We start from the raw sequence: 21,593 nt of genomic DNA, 5'->3' as shown, positions 1-21,593 counted from the left end.
TCTTGTAGGTATGACAGGGAGAGGCCTCCTCTGTCAGCAGTGTGCCCTGTTACACAGATATTCATTTCAACAAACATCCATCACACTTGGCATTTCTGGCCTGGGAAAGAAAGGATCCGACAAGCCTGGAAGATTAGGGTAGGAAGAGCCTGCAGTTGGCTCTGTCACTTACCTGGCCTTTGTTACTGCTTTCCTATCCGGAACAGCCAAGTGTGTCCTGTACTCACACAGCTAAAAATAGGGTAGGGAGAACAGGACAGGCTGGCTCTGTGATGCTCGAAGCCCTCTGAATGGCTGTGTCTCTCGCTTGTTTCCGTGGCCACCCAACCTTAGACTTAAACTTCTGGCCAGGACCCAGCTAACTCTTCTTGCTAGAGACTTCATGTTTTCCTGAGGCTCCCAGAACCCCACAGGGCTCACTGTTCTGCAAAGCCTGTCAGCAGATGAAAGTGGGGTCTCAGGGGGACTGGATTTTAATAAGCCAGAGGGTTACAACCAGAAAAAAATCGGAAACACAGAAGTTGAAACCCCAGTGTGCTGGGTACCCAGTGTGTGCAGACTGTATTTAAATGTATGTTCCCTTTTCCAGTTATGTGAGTAATTTATGTCTGAAAATTTAAGAAGCGAAAACTCATAATCTCAGTGCCTAGAGATAGCAGCTGGCACCGAATGCCTTTTGTGTATATGTGTACATGCACAAAAGAGAGTTAGATTTTAGTCTGTTTTTATTAACATCTGCTCTTGATCACTGTACATGATCATATGAAGCAAATCATTAAGTCATTAAGCTGGGAGCTACGTTGGCAGTCCTAGATGATTCCGTGGTGGATGAACCTTCAGGAGGTGCTTGGAGAAGCAGCAGTTTAGCATTTGCCATTTCCCTGGTGACTTGTTGTCAGATGGCCAGCTTGTTAGCTACCCAGGTAAGTCGGACCTCAGGGCCGAGGCCAGGCGTGGAAAGCACTGAGCAGTGGGGCACCCTAGTGCCCCGCTTCTCCATCCACAGAGGTGGCATCCTGCAGCACAGCTTGAGGACGCGCTTCTCCCAGGGCCTCCTGAATCTGCTGCAGAGGCCAAAACCTGAATTTTTATCTGGTCCTTCACCCAGTCCTCCTAAGGAGGCCATGCGGTTGTCCAGGAGAGTGTAAGTGTGATCTGGGCACCTTCATAAAACAATGGCCCCATGTCCCCTGCTCTCCCAGCCCTATGGGTTAGACCAGAGAAAGGAAAGATCTCATTGCTTTCTTTTGCAAATATTTTCTCCTGCTCTGTGACTTATCTTATTCTCTCAACACTGTCTTTCACAGAGCAGAAGGGTGTTTTTTTTTCTTTTTTTTTAATTAAAAAAAAAAACTTTCAATTCTTTCATGCATTGTGCCTTTGGTGTTGTATCTAAAAAGGCATCACCGAACCCAAGATTATCTAGATTTTTCTCCTATGTTATCTTCTAGGAGTTTTATAGTTTCGCATTTTACATTTAGGTCTCTGACCCCTTTTGTGTTAATTTTTGCAGAGAGTGTTAGGTCTGTGTCTGGATTCAGTTTTTGCATACGAATGTGCGACTGTTCTACCACCATTGGTTGAAAACAGCTGCTTTCTTGAAGATAAGCTGTGTGGCCTAGTAAACCTCGGTGGTCAAGGAGTCTCGCTGTTACTCCATGATTTCTCTTTGAAGGGTGGTACGCAGCTTTTCATTTCTGTCATTGGGGTCTGCATGTACTTAGATGAGTTCTCATGAGGGGTTCTGTTTTTGCCTAGGCTAGTGGGAAGGCTCAGAGCGCTACAAAACTGATTCTGGATGTGGGCAAGGAAAAGTGTGTGAGCCAAAATGTGCATGCCTCTTTCACTTCAGGCCTTCTGCCTGGGTTCACTTTACATACATACATCCTTTAAAATGTCATTGACTAAGGTCTTCTGGTGGTAAATTTTCTCTGATTTTGAACATGTCTTTATATCTTATCCATAAAGTTTTTAGCTGTTATTTCTTCAGTGTCTCTAGTCTCTCCCTATGGAATGCAAATTAACGATTTGTTAGTGGTTTTTCTAAGCTCCATATCTGTTATCTCATTCATATTTTTCATTTCTGTCTTTTCAAATTACTTTCTGGATAATTACTTCAGGTCTGTCTTGTAAAACTATCTCCCACTTTACTAACTCTCTCTTCAGCTGTGTCTTATCTGCTATTTAATTCAGTCACTGAATTTTTAATTTGTTTTGTTATTTTTTAGTCTAGAAGTTCTGTTTGGTTCTTTTGTGAATGTACTTGGTCATTCCTCACGATATCTTGTTTTCTCTTCATTTTCAAATTTTTCTTTGTATTTTACACATATTTTTCTTTGTATTTTACACACATTCTTATGTATTTATCTGAATAATTCTTTTTTCCCAAGCTTTGTTAAGGAATAATTGACAAATATAATTGTATATATTTAAAACGTACAAAGTGATGACTTAATATGAGTGAAATGATTAGCTATTTTATCTGAATAATTTTAGTATCAGAAATTTTTATGAGACTGTTTTTGCTGGATTTTGAGTTATTGTTCAGAGTGTCTACCTCTCTTCAAGGCTGCAAAGGAATTCCCTCATGCTCTTGCTTAGTACTTTTTATGGTTTAATTTTTTACATTTTTACTTTGACTCATTTGGAATTTTTCCTGATATAGTGTAGAGAGGAATCAACTTAATTTTATTTCATATGGTTACCCATTTATCTCAACACAATTAATTGAGTATTCCAGCTTTTCCCCGATGATCGAAGAGGCTGCTTTTATCATACATGAAATTTCTGTATATACATAGGGCTATTTCTGGACTTTCTTTTGTTTCAATGGTGTGTTTATCTTGTTATGCATTTTATGAGATGTTTCTCATATCTGGCAGGTTTTTCACTGTTTTAATTTTTATAGAAAGTAATTATTTTCTTTGGGCTTCCCTGCTCACTCAGTTGGTAAAGAATCCACCTGCAATGCAGGAGACCCGGTTCAATTCCTGGGTGGAGAAGATCCCTGGAGAAGGAATAGGCTACCCACTCCAGTATTCTTGGGCTTCCCTGGTGACTCAGATGGTAAAGAATCTGCCTGCAATGCGGAGACCTGGGTTTGATTGCTGGGTTGGGAAGATCCCCTAGGGAAGGGAATGGCTCCCCATTCCAGAATTCTGGCCTGGAGAATTCCACAGACAGAGGAGGCTGGCGGGCTACAGTCCATGGGGTCACAGAGAGTCAGACATGACTGAGTGACTAAGCACGCAGCACATTATTTTCTTTAATAAGTAATATATACCAATGATAAAAATCATGTTCCCCAAAGGCATACAGTGAGACATGCATTTCTTTCCCTACTCTTTTGCACACCCAGGTCTCCTCCCAGGGGACAATCAGTATTGCCAGTTTCTTATATACGCAATATATGTTTCTAAATATATTCCTCCCCTTTTCATTTTGAAATATATCTAGAAAATGTAATGCCAAAAAATAATAGGTGCCTGTGAGATGCAGAGACTGATGTGTGTACGTGTATCTGAGCCCAAATCTGAGGGTGTTTCATCTGCCTCTAACCTGCCCCAGCATCCCTGTTCCATCTCACCCCCCACCCCCCTGAGCCAACCTCGCATCCTGACTTGAGACTGTGAAGGGTGGCCTGCCTGGATCCTGGGCCATCCAGGGACTAATTCCCCTGGGGTGACAGCTTTGTAGTTCACACTGCAAGCCATGGATCTTGAGTGTTTGTTCTAATCCATGAAACCAGGCCAGTGCCTCAGAGAGTGTCCCTGCACTTCCATCCTGCATCACCCTCTGAATGCTGCAGTGCTTGTTCAGTGGTTTAGTAATTCATCTGTAATGACCTATTTGTGACAGAGTTACCAAGCTCTGACCAGGTACAAGATTCTGAGCTGGGTGCTGCGTGGGGGGGGTGGGGCGGGGGGTGGGTCTGAAGAATCACTGTTGATTTCAACAGATGTGTATTGACTGTCTGACGGGCCAGACATTGCAGAGGACATATTAGTGACCCCAGGTCTGGGACTGTGCCGTTCTCACCCCTCTCTCATCACTGTAGACTCTCTTGCTCAGCACTTGGATTTTTGTTGAAGGGGAAGAAGACCAGTTAGGGGAAGGATGAGTTTCTGGAGGGGAGGGGATGGTGCTAATGGCAGATGCTACCAGGAAATTGGTAAGAATGAGAGCTGAACTAGACTCCTGGAGTTTTTAATATGAGTAATTAGGATTAACTTCAGGGCATCATGGCCCAGCCCAGCCTGAGGATAGGCTAGTGGCAGAGCAGCAGTTGGTGGCAAACAGGAAGGCACTGGGGGTATTTCAAGAGTTGATCTCTCACTCCCACCAGAAAAGGATGTCTCAGCTGTACCTCGCATCGCAGAGGGAGCCAGGAGGTCTGGTTAAAGTGGCAGTGTCCCAGGAGGGGTGCTCAAAGTATACATACCCCTGGGTCCCCCTGTGAATGAACATCAAGAATGGCTTTAAAGGACCTGCTAACTTACTGAGAGGAGGAAGTGAGTAAGAATTCCACAAATATCTCTTCTCTCAATATCTTCCTATTAAAATTATCAGCAACTAATAAAGCATATTTATAGCCCTCTTACTTTCTTTCCCTGTCTCAAGGCTTCTGTGTCTAGTCAATCCAGCAGAAAATACTATAGAGCAAAAAGCCACTCCTCAGAGCTATAAGTAAGTTCTAGCAAGTACACAAACGCCAAGGGGCACTGACCACAGGCGGCCTCCCTCTGTCTCCCGGCCTGTCTCTCCCCTCCACCCCCTCCAGCTCTGGTGCCCGATGATGACACACATTCTCCTCTGGTTTGCCAGGCTCAGCCAGCCTACAGCTCTGACCTGCCTCCATCTTCCCTCCTTCCCTCTCTCTCCCTTCATCTTCCACCCTACCTTCTTCCTTTTCAGACAAGTGCCCTCCATCTAGTGGCCAGAAAGCATTATGTTCCCTGGTACTTCGAGAGGCCTGTGGGGTCTCCCGGGGGACCTGTATCGAATTGCCTTGATAGAAGACTTTTATATATGTCTTCCTTAGAGAAGGCGGCTCCATCTCTGCCAGAGCCCACATTTCTTGCCTGCAGAACTGTGAGAACCTCGTGGAAATCCAGGGTCTCTGGAAAAGGTTAGCTTTCGGTTTCCCTTGCTGCCAGTGTCCTGATTGATGCTCCCTGTGGTAATTGGTACCTGAGGTAGTCTTTGGTTAACAGCTCTCTGTTGGCTCTGTAAATCTGGATGTTGACCGCCAAAAGTCAGTGTCTGCTGTTCATTCAGAAAATGCCAGTCCTTAACTCCAATAGCATTGTTTTCTTTGCCCTTCCACCTCTGCCCCAGGCCCTGGCAGTCTCCCTCCCAGATTAAAACTATGGCTTGTCAAAATGTGAGTTTGGGGGCACAGAGGGCAGTGTTTGAGTGCAGGCAAAGGCAGGGCGGTTTAGGTAATAAAATACCTGCCATACATGGAGCGTTTACTGTGTGTCAGGCATTGGCTAAGTGCTTGACATTGAGTAATTCACTGAATCCACAAACCACCTATTTTGCTTAGGAGGAAACTGAGGCTCCAGGAGTTTGAAGTACTTCTCAAAGGTCACTGAGCACAGTAACTCATCTCTACTACTACTACTAAGTCGTGTCAGTCGTGTCCGACTCTGTGCGACCTCAGAGACGGCAGCCCACCAGGCTCCCCTGTCCCTGGGAACCTCCAGGCAAGAACACTGGAGTGGGTTGCCATTTCCTTCTCCAGTGCATGAAAGTGAAAAGTGAAAGTGAAGTCGCTCAGTTGTGTCCGACTCTTTGCGATCCCATGGACCACAGCCTACCAGGCTCCTCCGTCCATGGGATTTTCCAGGCAAGACACTGGAGTGGGGTGCCAGTGCCTTCTCCTAACTCACCTCTAGCAGAGCATTTCTGTAGGCTCTCAATGGGGCCGAAACCTTACCTGTTAAAAGGAGAGCACTGGACTCGGGAGCACTTAGTCCACTTTGCCTCTCCTCTGGCTTCAGCGGACGTCTCCAGAAGGTGGGATATGCCCAGGCCTCCACACTGGCTTCTGTCCTCGTAGCCCAGCTGGGGAGGCAGGCCCTTTGTAATTTCACATGAGCGCTAGAGGGCACGTGGTGTGGATGTGCCAGGCGGGAGACAACCCCGTGGCCTGGCATGGGCAAAGAGGACAGGGGTCCTAAAGGATGAACCTGGAAGGACACGCAGTCCCTGACGGGAAGGAGGAAAGTTGAGGGCTTGTGGGAAGGAAGTGCGTGAGCACAAGCGGGGTGATGATGTCGGAGTGACGGGTGCTGGGCTCTAGGAAGGGGCAGTCTGATCAGTGTGGGAGGAGCTGCCTGTAGCAGCAACAGGACACACAGGTCCTCGGGGAGAAGCTTGCAGATGGCCGCAATGAGGCGAGCGGAGGGCAGTGCCCAGTCAGTGTGGGTGGCTGTAGTGCTCAGCAGCACCGAGAGTGGACTAAGAGCCAACCGAGAGCCAGAAGGTTTATTCCTGATGTCCCTTCACTGTCCTCTTAGTGAACGAGAGGTGGAATCCTGGGTGACGGAGCTTAGACAAGTCCTTAGACCAGTGGGCCTCGCGTTGGGAATCCGTGTGGACAGATAGAGCTGGGGCAGGGCTATTAAAGGTGACCCCAGGCCCCTTCTAGGGGACCTCCCCTACTATGACACCCTTGTATGGCTCTAAAAAGTCATTTATGAAAGAACCTAAAAAGTCTTCACGTGCTCAGATTTTTTTTTTTAATCCCAGAAGCATGATTAAGCATGCCAGGACAGATGTCAAGGCGGGGGGTGCTTATGACACGCAGTTGCCAAGGCCAGTGGGGTGGCATCTAGCGTAGTCACTTCTTCTCATTTATGCTATGTATTCAGTTTATTTCTTACATTTTGAAAAGATAAATTGCACACAAGATAAGCTCAGTCAGTGCCCAAGTGGGTAGAGCCAAATGTCTCCCTCAGACCTGGTCGCCAACTCCACTCCCAGGCAGCCGAGCTGTGCCATAGCTCCTAAATGGCATGTGTAAGCGCGGGCGACAGGCATCGCCAGTGACAGGCATGCACCTCCCCGTAGGATGGCAGCCCACCAAAGCCCCGCTCCGCTCCTTGTTTCCACTTCAGAAGTCTGTCTCAGAAATGGCACCACGTCAGGGTTCTTTAAGTGAGTTTCCTCTTTACATCACACTCCTCAAATCTTTTCATTTCAGCAGACATCTCTGATTGTTCACCCCTTTCTGAGATAAATTAAGAACAAATGGCTATGATTTTCCATATCAAAAACAAACATACATATTAACCATCTCCTTGTAAATGAATTTCAAGTCCTTGAAAGCAGTGAGCCGTGCGGAGAGGGCCCTGCCCGGCTGTTGGCCAGGCCTCCGGTTAGAGCAGGTTCCTCTGGCCTTCCCCAGCCACCTTGGCCTCCTGCCTTCCTCCTGGGGCCTCAACTTGTGCTGCCTCAGCAGCTGGCTCTGCTCCTGCGCACCACGCCACCCCCTGCCGGGTCAGACAAAAGCCCCAGAGCCCATCCCTAGGCAGAGGCTGCCTGTGGGGCCGCCCTGGGTGCTGCGTAATATCAAGGCAAGTCTGGCAGCACTGAGGTTAAGCAGGTTCAAGTGCATTTTTCAAACATATGTAAACTGTTAAGTGTAACAGCAAAGGGTAAACTATCAGGGGAGGAAACACCAGGTTTTCCATATTGCATCTCTCCTCCTCCTCTCAGCTCTCACGTACATCCCATCTATCCACCTAGCCAGACAGCCAGTTATTTTGATAGAGGACATCGAGGAAAAGAAAGAGTTTTCTTCTCCTAGAAATCAAGCCTGCTATACTCTATTAAGAGATAAAAGTGTGTGGTTGTGGCGTCAGTATTTGAAGTTGACTTTTACCAAGTGTTCTAGGCATGTAATTTGGTAACTCATTAATCCTCACAAGCCTAGAGGTGACCTCACGCCCCGTTTATAGAATGGGAAACTGAGGCACGGGTGTTTCTTGGCAAATCTCACAGCTCAGGGCAGGAGCTGGGATTCGCACCCAGCTTGTCTGACGGCATGCCCCTGCTTAACCATGGTGCTATGTGGGGCTGCAGCCACCATTGAAGATGGACCCAGGAGGTGAGCTCACACAGACCCTCCAGTGATCTGGGGAAGGAAGAGGAAGACTTTCCTGAGAGGCAAGATACTCAAGCACCAGACTGGGTTGGCGGGTTAGATGATGGTAATATTTGCCAAGAATCATAATCTTTTTCTTGTTAATGTGTATATGCAAAAGTACTAATTATTTATTTTAAAATGTGTAAAAGAATTAGCTTACTTTAGAAACTTGATACTAAGCTGCATTTCTTTCTTACTGGGAGACTTTGTGGGGAAGGTGGGATACTGGACTACATGCTGCCACCTGGACCCTGAGGAGGGGGGTCTGTCTTGTGGGCGTAACAGCAATGGCTGAGTTTGTGTGAGACTCAGAATATCTGCAGAAAAGTGACAGAATGGCTCATTGCTGCAAAATACCCTGTCCTCTGCCCAGAACATAACACCCCCAGTTACTGCTGTTCTGGGCAGAAGACAAGGTATTTTATTTTCCCTGTGGAATCACTGGTTCCTTGGAGGCCCCCGGGACAAGCAGAGTGGAGAGCTTTGCTGTGGCCCACAGGCGAGGCCCTGGTGCTGCAGGCCAATGGCTCAGTGGGCTTCAGTTCCTGCCACTCATCACCCGAAAAGGTGGATTCTGGGCTGCCGAGGGAATTGGAGGAAACTGGTGCAGTCAAGATGCAGGAAACACTTAGCAGTCAGTCTCCGATTGGGGTTGATTGGGTTAAGGCCTTCCAGAATAGTGTAAAACAGCTCTGAACTCAATGAACTGCTGATGGCAGCCTGATGAATGGAAGGAAATACAATAAACAGATTCCTTGTCACGTTGTTGGCTTCATAGCAAATATCTGTGTTCTCCCTGGGATTACGTGAACATTTGCTTTTCTTTGATTTCTGGTTGTTCTTTTTAATATTTCTTTTGTGAGAGAAGACGCTTCAAACAGTTCTGTAGCAGCCCCTGACTCTTTCCTTTGCAAGAGTTGTGTTTAAAGTTTGGCGCAGCCTCCACGCATCACCTGTTAGTTGTTAGGGGTCTAATTCTGCAAACCATGACTTCATCTCCCTGAAGGAAGATAGACACAATGCTTCAGTACAACAGATAGGACTATATGCAAGACGCTTGGAGAAGGAAAAAAAAGACACTAAGCCTTTGGTCTCTGAGTGAACTTGGAAAGTAGACCTGTCAGAGGCATTCACGTTCAGACAGCTGGGCTGTAGCCGAGAAGGCTGCCAAATAATGCTGTTACTCAAGGCTGTGGGGATCTCGTCAAGTGGCCCTAAAATGGTCGCATTCCTCGTGGCCAGGGTATGGTGGGCCCAGGGGTGCCTCTGCCCTGCCTGCTGCTCTGAGGGGAGAGTAAGGTTGCATCACTAGGCATGTGATGGAGCCAGTGGCTCACCACTGGACAGGGACTGGCCAGGAGTTGGAGCCAGAGATACTCAGGTGTTTTACCAATTAGATCTTAAAAAGATCTTAGAACAGGAGACTGGCACACGAGTTGGCTAGTGTAACTCATCATTCGACCTGACCCCTTTGCAGGGTCTGTCACTGCGGAACTTCACCAAGCTGAGTTGTCTCAGAGGTGACCCCCCAGGCTCTGAGCCCCAAACCTGTCCCAGCGTCGGTCATTGGTGACAAAGTTAGAGGGGGTGCAGACCCTGGTCAGGGGTCTGTTTCTTTTCCTGCTAACCACTCTTTGCTGATTTCTTACAGATTCCATTTGTTTCGGTTACAGTCTCTGCACTGTGGCTCCTGAAACTCCCTCTGAGGCAGGATCCAAGCACAGAGCACTGCAAACCATGGAGAAAAGAATTTTCGTCTGTAAATGTGGTGCTTGTCTAGTTCTTGTTCTCAGAATCCCTTTTCTCAAAATAGACAGAGGCAAAAAAAATTTAGAGACACACAAAACCTTCTGAAATACAAGATGAATCAAGTGCAGCAAACCCTCCCTGGTAGGAAGGCATGGATTCCATTCAAGTCTAGGTAGAGCTGAAGCTGGCTCTGGCCTGGCCCAGGAGGGGCCTGTCCCCCTGGGCAGTGGGTACAGTGGCAGGAACCCAGGCATAGCCTTGAGCGCAGGGCTTCCACAGATGTGTCCTTGCTATCATTTGCAAAGCCAAGGATCACTTAACTAGGAAGGAAACTTAATCAGGAAATCTCCTTTAGTGGCGTGTGCCCTGCCCCAAATCCTGAGCACTCAGCGCCCTCTCTCCCGCCCTCCTGCAAACAGGCCCTGGAGAGCAGATGGGAACTGATCCATCTTGTTGAGTTGCTGGCGTTTTGCACCTCTCCTCCCCCCCTGCAGCAGGCAGCCCTCTTTTAGCCAGGAAAGCCCTTTACGATTGCCGTTTCTAAAACTGGACTGAGGATGAAAGAGGGGAACATATTACTGAATCCTTGGCAAGGGGCGAGTTTGTGCTCTGGGTTCCTGCTTCTTTCTGGTCTCTTGTCAACTGCCCCAGCCCTCTGCCTGCCGCAGTGCAGGGGTAGGGTGGAGCCGGGAACACACTTCTCATAAAAGGTGTGTCTCTGAGGTGCTCCATCTTGTGTGTCCCTTGACGAAGGAGTTGCTATGGTAACTATCCATCTGGAAAACATGCAGGAGTAAACAGAAGATAAAGCTCTGGCTCAATCAACCAAACTCTGAACCTCTGCCCTTCTTTGTTACCCCATTTGATGCCGCTCCCTCCCTCCCGACAGGGCTGAGGGTCCACTCTTTGAAGACAGGGAGTGGGAGGGCCAGCTATCTTGGTCTTCACAGATCAAAAGTGAGCTGGAGTTTTGCAAAAAGAAAGGGGTTTTCTGGCTCCTTGGTGAAAAGGCAGAGGAATGACACAGAAAGGACACTTCAGCCTAGCTATTTCCAAGGTGCTAGATACTCCTTGCCGCACTCCACACACCTCCCCAAGCCCTCCATGTCCATCTCATCGTCACTCCCAGATGGATCCTGTCTGGCATCCCTGAGTCCAGGCTGAATTAGCAGTTGTCACTATTTAGTTGCTCTGTTGTGTCCAACTCTTTGCAACACTGTGGACTGTAACCCACCACACTCCTCTGTTCATGGATTTCCCAGGCAAGAATACTGGAGTGGGTTGCCGTTTCCTTCTCCAGGAGATCGTCCCAACCCAGGGATCGAACCCACGTCTCCGGCATTGCAGGTGGATTCTTTACCACAGAGCCACCGGGGAAGCCTTGAATTACCAGTCAGCACAATCCTTGAGATTTTGCAAGTGGAGAGACTTGGGCCATTAGAGATTTTCCCCATAATGTGAGAGTGTAGGGGTGTGTGGGGGCTGTGAAACTAGTGGCAGTTCAGGGGATTTCCTGGAGAATTGATCTTATTTCTCAGCTGTGGGTGCTGCTTAGTGGGAAGCACGCTGCTTCTCATGCTTGTGTTCCATACTGCCTGTCCCTCACCCAGATGCTGGAACACACTTGGAGTTCTGGTGACCCTTCCCCACCCTCCAGGTCTTTGCAATTCATCGTTACCACCTTCCCCACAGGAAAAAAGCTAAAGTAGTGATGCCAAAAATAAAATGACCACATCCCTCTTCCCCCTACCCCCACCAACGGCCACTGTGCCTTCTCTAGGGGAGAGCCTGCACCAGTACTCTGGGCAGGAAGAGGAAACAGGCCACCTCCACTTTCCCGAGAAACCGTAATTTCAAACGATCTTCTTACCACAGGGATGGGCTTAGGGCACTACTGTGGGTTTCTCTGTCTCTTTCTCTCTCTGTCTCTTTTTTAATGAGGGCCTGGTAACGGATTCTTAGCACATTATGGGGACAAAGTTGTAATACCCCAGCCCCCTTCTGTATATTCCTGCTGTAGATAGTGATGGCCCCGTGTTTCCTGTGGCCTCACAGTGGAGAAAGGCTGGGGAGGTGAGGGGTGGGAGAGGTCAGGAAGCCAGCCAAGCGGGCTGCAGCCCAGTGGTGCCAGCAGCCCCTCTCCAGCCTTCCTGCCACATGGGCTGGCTGTGGTGGCTCTCCTTCCTGTGCCCTGACTCCTAGGGTCTGGGATTCTGCTTGGCTTCCTCCAGGCGGTGAGTTGGACAATAGTGTTGTAGGTATACTGCCTCCTCCATGAACGGGGCAGAGTGGAGTTCAAGCTGGGCTCATTTCTGCAGCTGGACATCAGGTCACTTAAGCATCCCAAGCACTCTTTCTTGCTTGGTCATGATAGGGTCATCTCCTCTGGGCTTCGGCACACGCAGCCAACCATCAGTTACAGGGAAGCTTCAGTAAAATTGACGGGATCCTGGTACTCAGACTGTTTGGGGAACAGTCCTGTTGAAGCTAATGGATGAGGGTGGGAGGTGTATTGATTACATCCCCTTCCTCCCTGGGCCTCACTCTGGTGCCAAGCACATGCACATAAGGATCCCTGTGACCTGGGAGCATCAAGCAGGCAGAGCCTCAGGTGCCCCTGGTGTCCACTTGTCATCAGTGCAGCAATTATGGAATTCCTGCCTTGGATTGAGGGGAACCCTCCTGATCCAGCTATGGGTAGCCAAGCAGCTGCAGTTTGACACACGGACTCCTTTTGTATTGGGTTCATCTGTAATAGTGGTTTAACATTGTAAACCATGTAGGTTTAGTCACTAAGTTGTGTCCGACTCTTGCGACCCCATGGACTATAGCCCATTAGGCTCCTCTGTCCATGGGATTCTCCAGGCAAGAATACCAGAGTGGGTTGCCATTTCCTTCTCCAGGGTAAACCATGTAATATTGTAAAATTTAAATATGTGATTTTAATGTAGCTAGAATTTTTTTCCGCAGTTATTTTATAATGATGCCAAGTTTTAACTTTTTTTTTTTTAAGCTTTACAAAATTGTATTGGTTTTGCCAAATATCAAAATGAATCCACCACAGGTATACATGTGTTCCCCATCCTGAACCCTCCTCCCTCCTCCCTCCCCATACCATCCCTCTGGGTCGTCCCAGTGCACTAGCCCCAAGCATCTAGTATCGTGCATCGAACCTGGACTGGCAACTCTTTTCTTACATGATACTTTACATGTTTCAATGCCGCCAAGTTTTAACTTTGCTGGACAAGTCTAGTGTTTACAACATAACTTTGAATATTATAAATCCTTTAGTACTAGGAAGAGGCCAGACTTGAGTTGAGCCCAGAAGGGTGGGCTAGATGGATATTGCAGGCAGGGCTGTGGTGTGGACAGAATTGCAGAAGTGGGGATGTAAGACACATTTGGGGACAGTCTGCATTTCTCATTAAGAAAATGAGACGAAAGTAACGAGGTTGACAGTTCACAAAGAGAACTAGGCCACCAAGGAGGGAAAAAAATCTCTTACTGAAGGGCATTTCCTCATTTCTCCCATCTTTGGTGCTTTTGGAGACCTGTCGTCTTGTCTGCTGAGACCTTGTCCCAAAAGATTGGTTAGTAACCTCTAACTTAGCACCAACTATAGGTCAGGCTCATCTCCTTCTGGGTTCTTAATTATTTTGTGGAAAATGTCAAATATACAGTATGTTAAGAGAGGAACTCTGATGTCTTACTCTCTCACGTCACAGTTGGACTTAACAGGTGTTAACTTTAACACCTTTGTTACGTCACCACATTTGTTTTCCTCTGTAGACTTTTTCAGAATTATTTGAGTAAATTGCAGATACCAGAGCCTTTCACCCCTAAATACTTCAGCATGTATCTCCTAAGGACAAGATGCTCCCTTCAAAGTGGTAGTACTGTTATCACACCCAAGAAAATCAGTAATTCCTTTGTGTCTACTATCCAGCCTACATTCAAATCTCAGTTGTCACCAGAATGACTTCTATAACTTCTTTTGCAATCAGGATCCCATTGAGTATTGACACTTTGTATCTGGCTGTTGTGTCTGTGTAGCCTCTTTTAATCTACTACACCCCACCTCTTTTCTTTTATGTTTTTATGATGTTGACTTTGTAAAGGGTGCAGTCATATCCTTCTAGTTTTGAATCTGAGTGTGCAGGCATTCAACATTGATTCTGTTACATTGATTCTGTTAACAGAAATGTACTGAGTAACATGCCACCTCCCCCTGACATCCCAGAAACCCCTTCATGACTCCTAGCTCAGGGGCCACACTGCTGGCCCCATGGGGTTGATGCTGATGATATCTGGCATGCTGGCTGTGGGCAGCCCTGTTCTGGGAAGAGAGTTCAAATCTGAGCTCTACCACCCCTCACTGAGGGCCTGTAGCTGGTGGTTCTTTCTCCTCTCTAAACCTCAGTTTTGCATGTCCACAACAAATGGGCTGGGCTAGGGGTCTCCCTTATTCCCTCAGCTTTGCCTCTCGACACCTTTGTGACTTGCCACCAAGTGTTTCCAGGCAGACCGCCTGCAGCTTCATGGCTCAGGGTAGGGTCAGGACACTGCTGCCTGCTCCCCTTCCCGACACCAAGAACAGAGGATTTGGAAGGGTGCACACAGCTCTCTGATGCTATAATGTGACCATACGCCCTTCCTCTCCTTTCCCCAAAGCGGAGATTCTGGAGCTGGCTGGCAACGCAGCAAGAGACAACAAGAAGGGCAGGGTCACGCCCCGGCACATCCTGCTGGCTGTGGCCAACGATGAAGAGCTGAATCAGGTATGGGGCTCTCCTCTGCCTCCCTGACCCAAACACCCCAGCAGGTGGTCTTGCGGCCCAAGAGCTGTCTGTCCAGAGGGAGGATGGTGTTTGGCTGGCTGTCAAGGGTGTGGACTGCTTGTGACTGTTAGCCACTTCCCTGCCCTCCCCCCACCCCCCATGGCAATTTTTCCCCAAGACTTTATTGGTTGGGGGTGGGGGGAATAAAGAAAGATATTTGACTCTCCTGGAAGAAAGATGGTTTGGAAACTCCACCCGAGTGAAGGAGTCTGAAGGCCTGCTCCCTGTGTAGTGAGCCAGGGTCCTGTTAGCATCCTTGTAGATGCCATAGAGGAGAGAGCTCTGCCAACCAAGAGCAGGAGCATGGGTGGGGAGGATTGACTTCTTGAAGGTCATGGACGGGGTGGTCCAGCTCACTTTCTGCTCATTTGGTTTTCCTGCAAGCTGCTAAAAGGAGTCACCATAGCCAGTGGGGGTGTGTTACCAAACATCCATCCAGAGTTGCTAGCGAAGAAACGAGGATCCAAAGGGAAATTGGAAGCCATCATCACACCACCCCCAGCCAAAAAGGCCAAGTCTCCGTCCCAGAAGAAGCCCGTGTCTAAGAAAACGGGGGGCAAGAAAGGGGCCCGGAAATCCAAGGTGAGTATGTGATTTGGCAGGGATGTGTGAGGTGTGGGGCCAGGCAGGGGCAGGTAGGTGGGGTCACAAGGGTGCCCCTTCCTGCTGAGGGCTCATTCCCCTCTCGGGGTGGGGGCCTATGGAAACAAACGGAGTCAAGTGGCCAAAGTCTGGATGCAAGTGGGAAACTAGATTTCCCTAGGCAGAGGTCATGTGAGGAGGTGCTGGGGCAGATAGCCCCAGGCTGGAAGGGGCCGGTGCCTGCCCTTCGAGGAGATGCCCACGCCTGTGGGGAGGGACCTGTGTGTGCAGGAGCTTCCATGTGCGAGCAACTATCAAGTCCTGCCCAGAGGTGCCGGCTGCAACGCTTGCCTTTGACACGTCAGAACTGTTGTTGTGTTGCCATGGCTTCATGTCCTCTTCCGAGCCTGTTGTAGCAGGAATGGTTCAGACAGTTAGCTCTTTGAAATGATTGCCTTGTTAGGAGGAAAATGGATGTGTTGTCTGGGCTCCTCCTGCCAGACCCAGTTTGAACTGAGACTAGGCCATAGGTGCTGATCTTGTGGGGAGCGAAACCTTCTCGTGAGTGTGACCTAATGTCTTCTGGAGTAGGGCGGGCCAGCTGATCCCAAGCCAGGATCTGGCTCATCTGCCCTTTGGAGGCCCACGCCTTTAACTGGTTGTACTCAGCCATCTGAGACTCCCGGGTAACTGGGACGCATGCTCTCTGTTCCTCCTTGCTGGGCCCTGCCTCTCTGCTGTTGTCACAGACTCCAGGACCAGGAAGCTAGGGCCAGTGCTGCTCTGCGTTTAGTAAAATGGAATCTGAAGGCTGCCCTGTTCTATGGTGTTGTCTCAGGAGTCATCCTTCCGGCCCCCCAGCCAGACTAAGGAAATTCTTTGTGGCAGAAGGTGGCTTTCCTATTTTGTAAGTCATATCCCCTTGGAAATGCTGTGAGGGGTCTAATGCAGTGTCAGTGTCAGGACGTTTCTACCAGAGGCCTCACCGGAGTGAGATGGTGAGACACCTTCCCAGGACAGGTCTAGGAGCCTTGACCCAGAGCCACACACCAGCCCACGCTCCCAGCATGTCCCCTCCTCCAAGCTCGTCCAGAGATCAGGCAGGCCTTCACCAAATGGAGGGGTACCTTCTGAGACCTCTAACCTCCCACCCACACTGTTTGTGGACTCTTTAGCTAAGGTATTAAGAGGCTATATTTTTTATTCACCCGTCTGTATGTAGACAGTCACTTCCCTCATTCCCTCAGTTCAGTTACTGAGTCGTGTCCAACTCTTTGCGACCCCATGGACTGCAGAATGCCAGGCTTCCCTGTCCATCACCAACTCCTGGAGCTTGCTCAAACTCATGTCCATTGAGTTGGTGATGCTATCTCATCCTCTGCCATCCCCTTCTGCCTTCAGTCTTCACTTTCCTGAAAACTACAAAATCAAAATTCTTCTTGCCCACAGAGCCTCTCAACCCCACCCCACCCCACCCTGCACACCAGGCTCAGAATCACTCCCACTTCTTTGAGAGAGAAACCTAATACTGGAGAGTGTCCTATAAGTTATTTCCAGACACTGCATTCCACCCAGCTCACAAGTCCTGGAGGAGGCTTGGGGCAGGCTAGGGGCAGGCAGGGGATTTCACAGAATGCTGTTACTCATTCCTGCTAACTATAAAATTAACAGATTGAACTGGTTTTTTTTTTTCCCCCTTACAACATTTGCATTTGTGGGGAGGGGCAGGACAGGGCAAAGCCAGGGCATCCTGGCTTTTTTAAATGTTAAAAAAGAAAACAGAGATGCCAAGTCCATCATCTCTTGATTGTGGGCCTCAGGGAGGTGGCTGCCCGCAGACCAGGGGCCAGTAGGAGCAGAGCTGCGTCCCTGCACGTAGCCTTCCTGTGCCGTGGCCAGAGTGTGGCCTTGTTCACATGGGCCACTGCTTCTTGATGTTTGAGCACCTCTTCAACTCCAGTGTGTCTGGCAGTCCTGGGTTGAACCTGATTCCCTATCATCCCCAGTCTACTGCCATAGTTTTTGCCCCATGACTTTATGAACTTCACAGCCTACCAAACATTGGGAATGCTTTTTCTTTCTTTTTGGACTCGAAATACAGAGGGCGTGTGTGTGTGTGTATGTCTTTAGCTTCTAGTAGCTATATTTGGAACTCGGTGTTTCTAATAACCATATGCCAATAATCACTTGAACACTCAACTTCTCCCTTGATTACAAAAGCAGGAAGTCTGTTATGGTGGTCTGTTTTTCTTCTACACAATAAAACACATTGTCTGCTTACTGTACCAGTATTTGGCTAACATTAAACCCTGGGGGAAGCTGAAATTGGAACCGTGAACAGCTAATTTTCAAAACATTTGTTTAATGTAAATTGTGGTGTCAGCTCCCAGAAACAGCAGAGAACCCTGCATCTCCAGGTTTAAGTGGAATGTTCTGAAAATAACCTTTCCAGAGACATGCAGAAAAAGCCTTAGTTACATGCTAAAGCACTTGTAGTGAAAGGGAGTTGGTATTTTTCAAGTGTCAACACTTGAATTCCAAATCATAATTTTTCCCCCAATTCTATGTAATTGGAAGATTTTGAAAGTCTGCAGTTGTGACAGCTGAGTCAGCTATAGTGGAAACTGTTAGAGAAGGCGACACAACGCACCAGGTGCTGGGCGTCCAGGGCCCTTGCAAGTGTCTTGGGGTTTCTCCTTCTAATTGGGTGGCCTCAGGTGATTCTGTGCCTCAGTTTACCCCCCCTAGTGAAACAGTGGGTTCCATTCCAGCCCTACAGTTTAGTGCTTTAATGAATATTTGTGTGGGTAGTGTGTGTGAATTTGGACGGTATGAAAGAGTACGTGGTAATAAAATCTCACTCACACCACAGTCCTCCCACTTCTCCCCAGAGCAGAGTTTCCATGCACCCTTTGAGAAAGTCTAAGCACATGAAAGCATGTGGATATATAAAGCCTTCCCGATACTACTAACTTTAAATATATATGTACACACACACATACATCTTTCAGTTCAGTTCAGTCGCTCACTCGTGTCCAACTCTTTGCGACCCCATGAACTGCAGCATGACAGGCCTCCCTGACCATCACCAACTCCCAGAGTCCACCCAAACCCATGTCCATTGAGTCAGTGATGCCGTCCAACCATCTCATCCTCTATCGTCCCCTTCTCCTCCTGCCCCCAATCCCTCCCAGCATCAGGGTCTTTTCCAATGAGTCAACTCTTCACATGAGGCGGCCAAAGTACTGGAGTTTCAGCTTTAGTATCAGTCCTTCCAATGAACATCCAGGGCTGATCTCCTTTAGAATGGACTGGTTGGATCTCCTTGCAGTCCAAGGGACTCTCAAGAGTCTTCTCCAACACCACAGTTCAAAAGCGTCAATTCTTCGGCGCTCAGCTTTCTTCACAGTCCAACTCTCACATCCATACATGAACACTGAAAAAACCGTAGCCTTGACTAGATGGATCTTTGTTGGCAAAGTAGTATCTCTGCTTTTGAATATGCTATCTAGGTTGGTCATAACTTTCCTTCCAAGGAGTAAGCATCTTTTTAATTTCATGGCTGCAGTCACCATCTGCAGTGATTTTGGAGCCCAAAAAATAAAGTCTGACACTGTTTCCACTGTTTCTCCATCTATTTCCCATGAAGTGATGGGACCAGATGCCAAGATCTTAGTTTTTTTAATGTTGAGCTTTAAGCCAACTTTTTCACTCTCCTCTTTCACTTTCATCAAGAGGCTCTTTAGTTCCTCTTCACTTTCTGCCATAAGGGTAGTGTCATCTGCATATCTGAGGTTATTGATATTTCTCCCGGCAATTTGGATTCCAGCTTGTGCTTCTTCCATGCCCAGCCTAGCATTTCTCATGATGTACTCTGCATAGAAGTTAAATAAGCAGGGTGACAATATACAACCTTGATGTACTCCTTTTCCTATTTGGAACCAGTCTGTTGTTCCATGTCCAGTTCTAACTGTTGCTTCCTGACCTGCATATAGGTTTCTCAAGAGGCAGGTCAGGGGGTCTGGTATTCCCATCTCTTTCAGAATTTTCCACAGTTTATTGTGATCCACACAAAGGCTTTGACATAGTCAATAAAGCAGAAATAGATGTTTTTCTAGAACTCTCTTGCTTTTTCGATGATCCAGCGGATGTTGGCAATTTGATCTATGGTTTGTCTGCCTTTTCTAAAACCAGCTTGAACATTTGGAAGTTCATGGTTCACGTATTGCTAAAGCCTGGCTTGAAGAATTTTGAGCATTACTTTACTAGCGTGTGAGATGAGTGCAATTGTGTGGTAGTTTGAGCATTCTTTGGCACTGCCTTTCTTTGGGATTGGAATGAAAACTGACCTTTTCCAGTCCTGCGGCCACTGCTGAGTTTTCCAAACTGTTGAATTTTCCAAATTTGCTGGCATATTGAGTGCAGCATTTTCACAGCATCATCTTTCAGGATTTGAAATAGCTCAACTGGAATTCCATCACCTCCACTAGCTTTGTTCATAGTGATGCTTTCTAAGGCCCACTTGACTTCACATTCTAGGATGTCTGGCTCTAGGTGAGTGATCACACCATCGTGATTATTCTGGGTCATGAAGATCTTTTTTGTATAGTTCTTCTGTGTATTCTTGCCACCTCTTCTTAATATCTTCTGCTTCTGTTAGGTCCATACCATCTGTTCTTTATCAAGCCCATCTTTGCATGAAATGTTCCCTTGTTATCTCTGATTTTCTTGAAGAGATCTCTAGTCTTTCACATTCTGTTGTTTTCCTCTATTTCTTTGCATTGATCGCTGAGGAAGGCTTTCTTATCTCTCCTTGCTATTCTTTGGAACTCTGCATTCAGATGCTCATATCTTTCCTTTTGTCCTTTGCTTTTCGCTTCTCTTTTATGAATCTTATTCCCCAGTGATTTGGCAGTGTGGTTTCAGTGGTTACTGGTGCCAGCTTTGTATTCCAGTTCTGATAGTTCCTGGCTGTGTGACTTTGGAAAGGTTATTTCTCTAGCATCTCAGTATCCTCATCTGTAAACTGGAGGTATGTCACAGGGTGGTTGGGAAGCTTAACAGAGAATCCATGTGGAATGCTTGCAGCAGTGTCTGGCACACATCAACTGTTTCTCTTACTCTCTTGGCAGTTGTTGTTCATCTTGGCATGTGAGCTGCTTTAGTATCTCATGGTGTGACCCCAGTTACTGATACTGTAAACAGAACCAGTGTACCCAGTTCTCTGTGGATTGTTCCTTGTGTCCACTCGGAGAAACCGTGCCATAGTGACCATCACTGTGCCTGGGTCTCTGTGTTCAAGTCATCTGTAGGAGAAAGTCCTCCAAGTGGACTTGCTGAAGGAGACAGTGTATTTTTAACCTTGATGGCTATTACTCACATATACAGCATATTATCCCATTAAGAAATTTTGAAAGTTGCCTTACTGTTTTCCCGTTTGACACTTGAGTTGTTGAAGGAAGATGCACGCGTGTTTTCTCGTCAGCGTGTGCTTGTTCCCCTTCTTGGTAGCGAGGGTATAGCACCTCGGTGCTCAGTGAGCTCTGGTCTGGTGAGGGAGGCAGAGTCATTACAGAAGCGGGGTGGGGGTGCGTGGCTCTCTGCCCGTGGCCAAGTGCAGTGACAGCAGGGCAGTGTCGCCTTTCATAGCTGGTCAGGGGAGGCTTCTCTGGGAAGGCCACACTTGGAGGAGGAGGTATCTAGGCATTCCAGTGACAGAGAAGAGAGCTCGTGGCACAGGGCGGGAGCACGCCTGACTCCTCCCAGAGAGAAGGGGGCAGGCCTTCGTGCGGGGTCCCCAACACATCATAGAAACCTGGGGACCGTTCTCAAAACAGAACACTGAAGATTCAAAGGAAACTGTGCCTAAATCTTCTAGGTTGAGACCCCTTGTCAGAAGGTTCGCCAAGATTCACAGGATAATATTTAGGGCATCGCCAGGAAGATAATTTTTGCCAAAAATTCTGATAAAAAGTTATCTCACCTCAGATTTTTCAAATATATATCCATGCTACCGCCTCAACTGAACTCCACCCTCATGTGTGAATCACTCTCCTTGATCAAGAAAATACATTTGCTCCTTTTTGCCTGGCGAAAAGCTGAAGATGATTTTGGGAGAGTGCCTCTTTCTTTTTTGAGAAATATTTTAAACTGCAAATGAGGGATGAATGTTCTGGTAAGGGATGCCAAAGAAAGGGATGGTTCTTTTGTGAAGATGCCATCCTTGCAAAATTTTGCTGACTTTTTAATGAAATTTCCAGAAATTCATA

General features: G+C 47.7%; 1 protein-coding gene across 5 annotated transcripts in view; it reads left to right on the top strand.

Moving 5' to 3' along the window:
- The window catches only part of MACROH2A1 (macroH2A.1 histone), an 81,739-nt gene that overhangs the window by 19,376 nt on the left and 40,770 nt on the right, over positions 1-21,593 (top strand). For all 5 annotated transcript variants that reach the window (XM_070374377.1, XM_070374379.1, XM_070374380.1 and 2 more), the window contains exons 3-4: positions 14,576-14,682; positions 15,127-15,324. In XM_070374377.1, the coding sequence (XP_070230478.1) occupies positions 14,576-14,682; positions 15,127-15,324 (305 nt within the window). The remainder of the gene's footprint in view (positions 1-14,575; positions 14,683-15,126; positions 15,325-21,593) is intronic.

This window comes from Bos mutus, chromosome 7 (assembly GCF_027580195.1).
Source record: "Bos mutus isolate GX-2022 chromosome 7, NWIPB_WYAK_1.1, whole genome shotgun sequence".
Classification (NCBI taxonomy): Eukaryota; Metazoa; Chordata; class Mammalia; order Artiodactyla; family Bovidae; genus Bos; species Bos mutus.
Note: the sequence above shows the minus strand (reverse complement) of the source record. Positions and strands in the feature narration are given on the sequence as shown.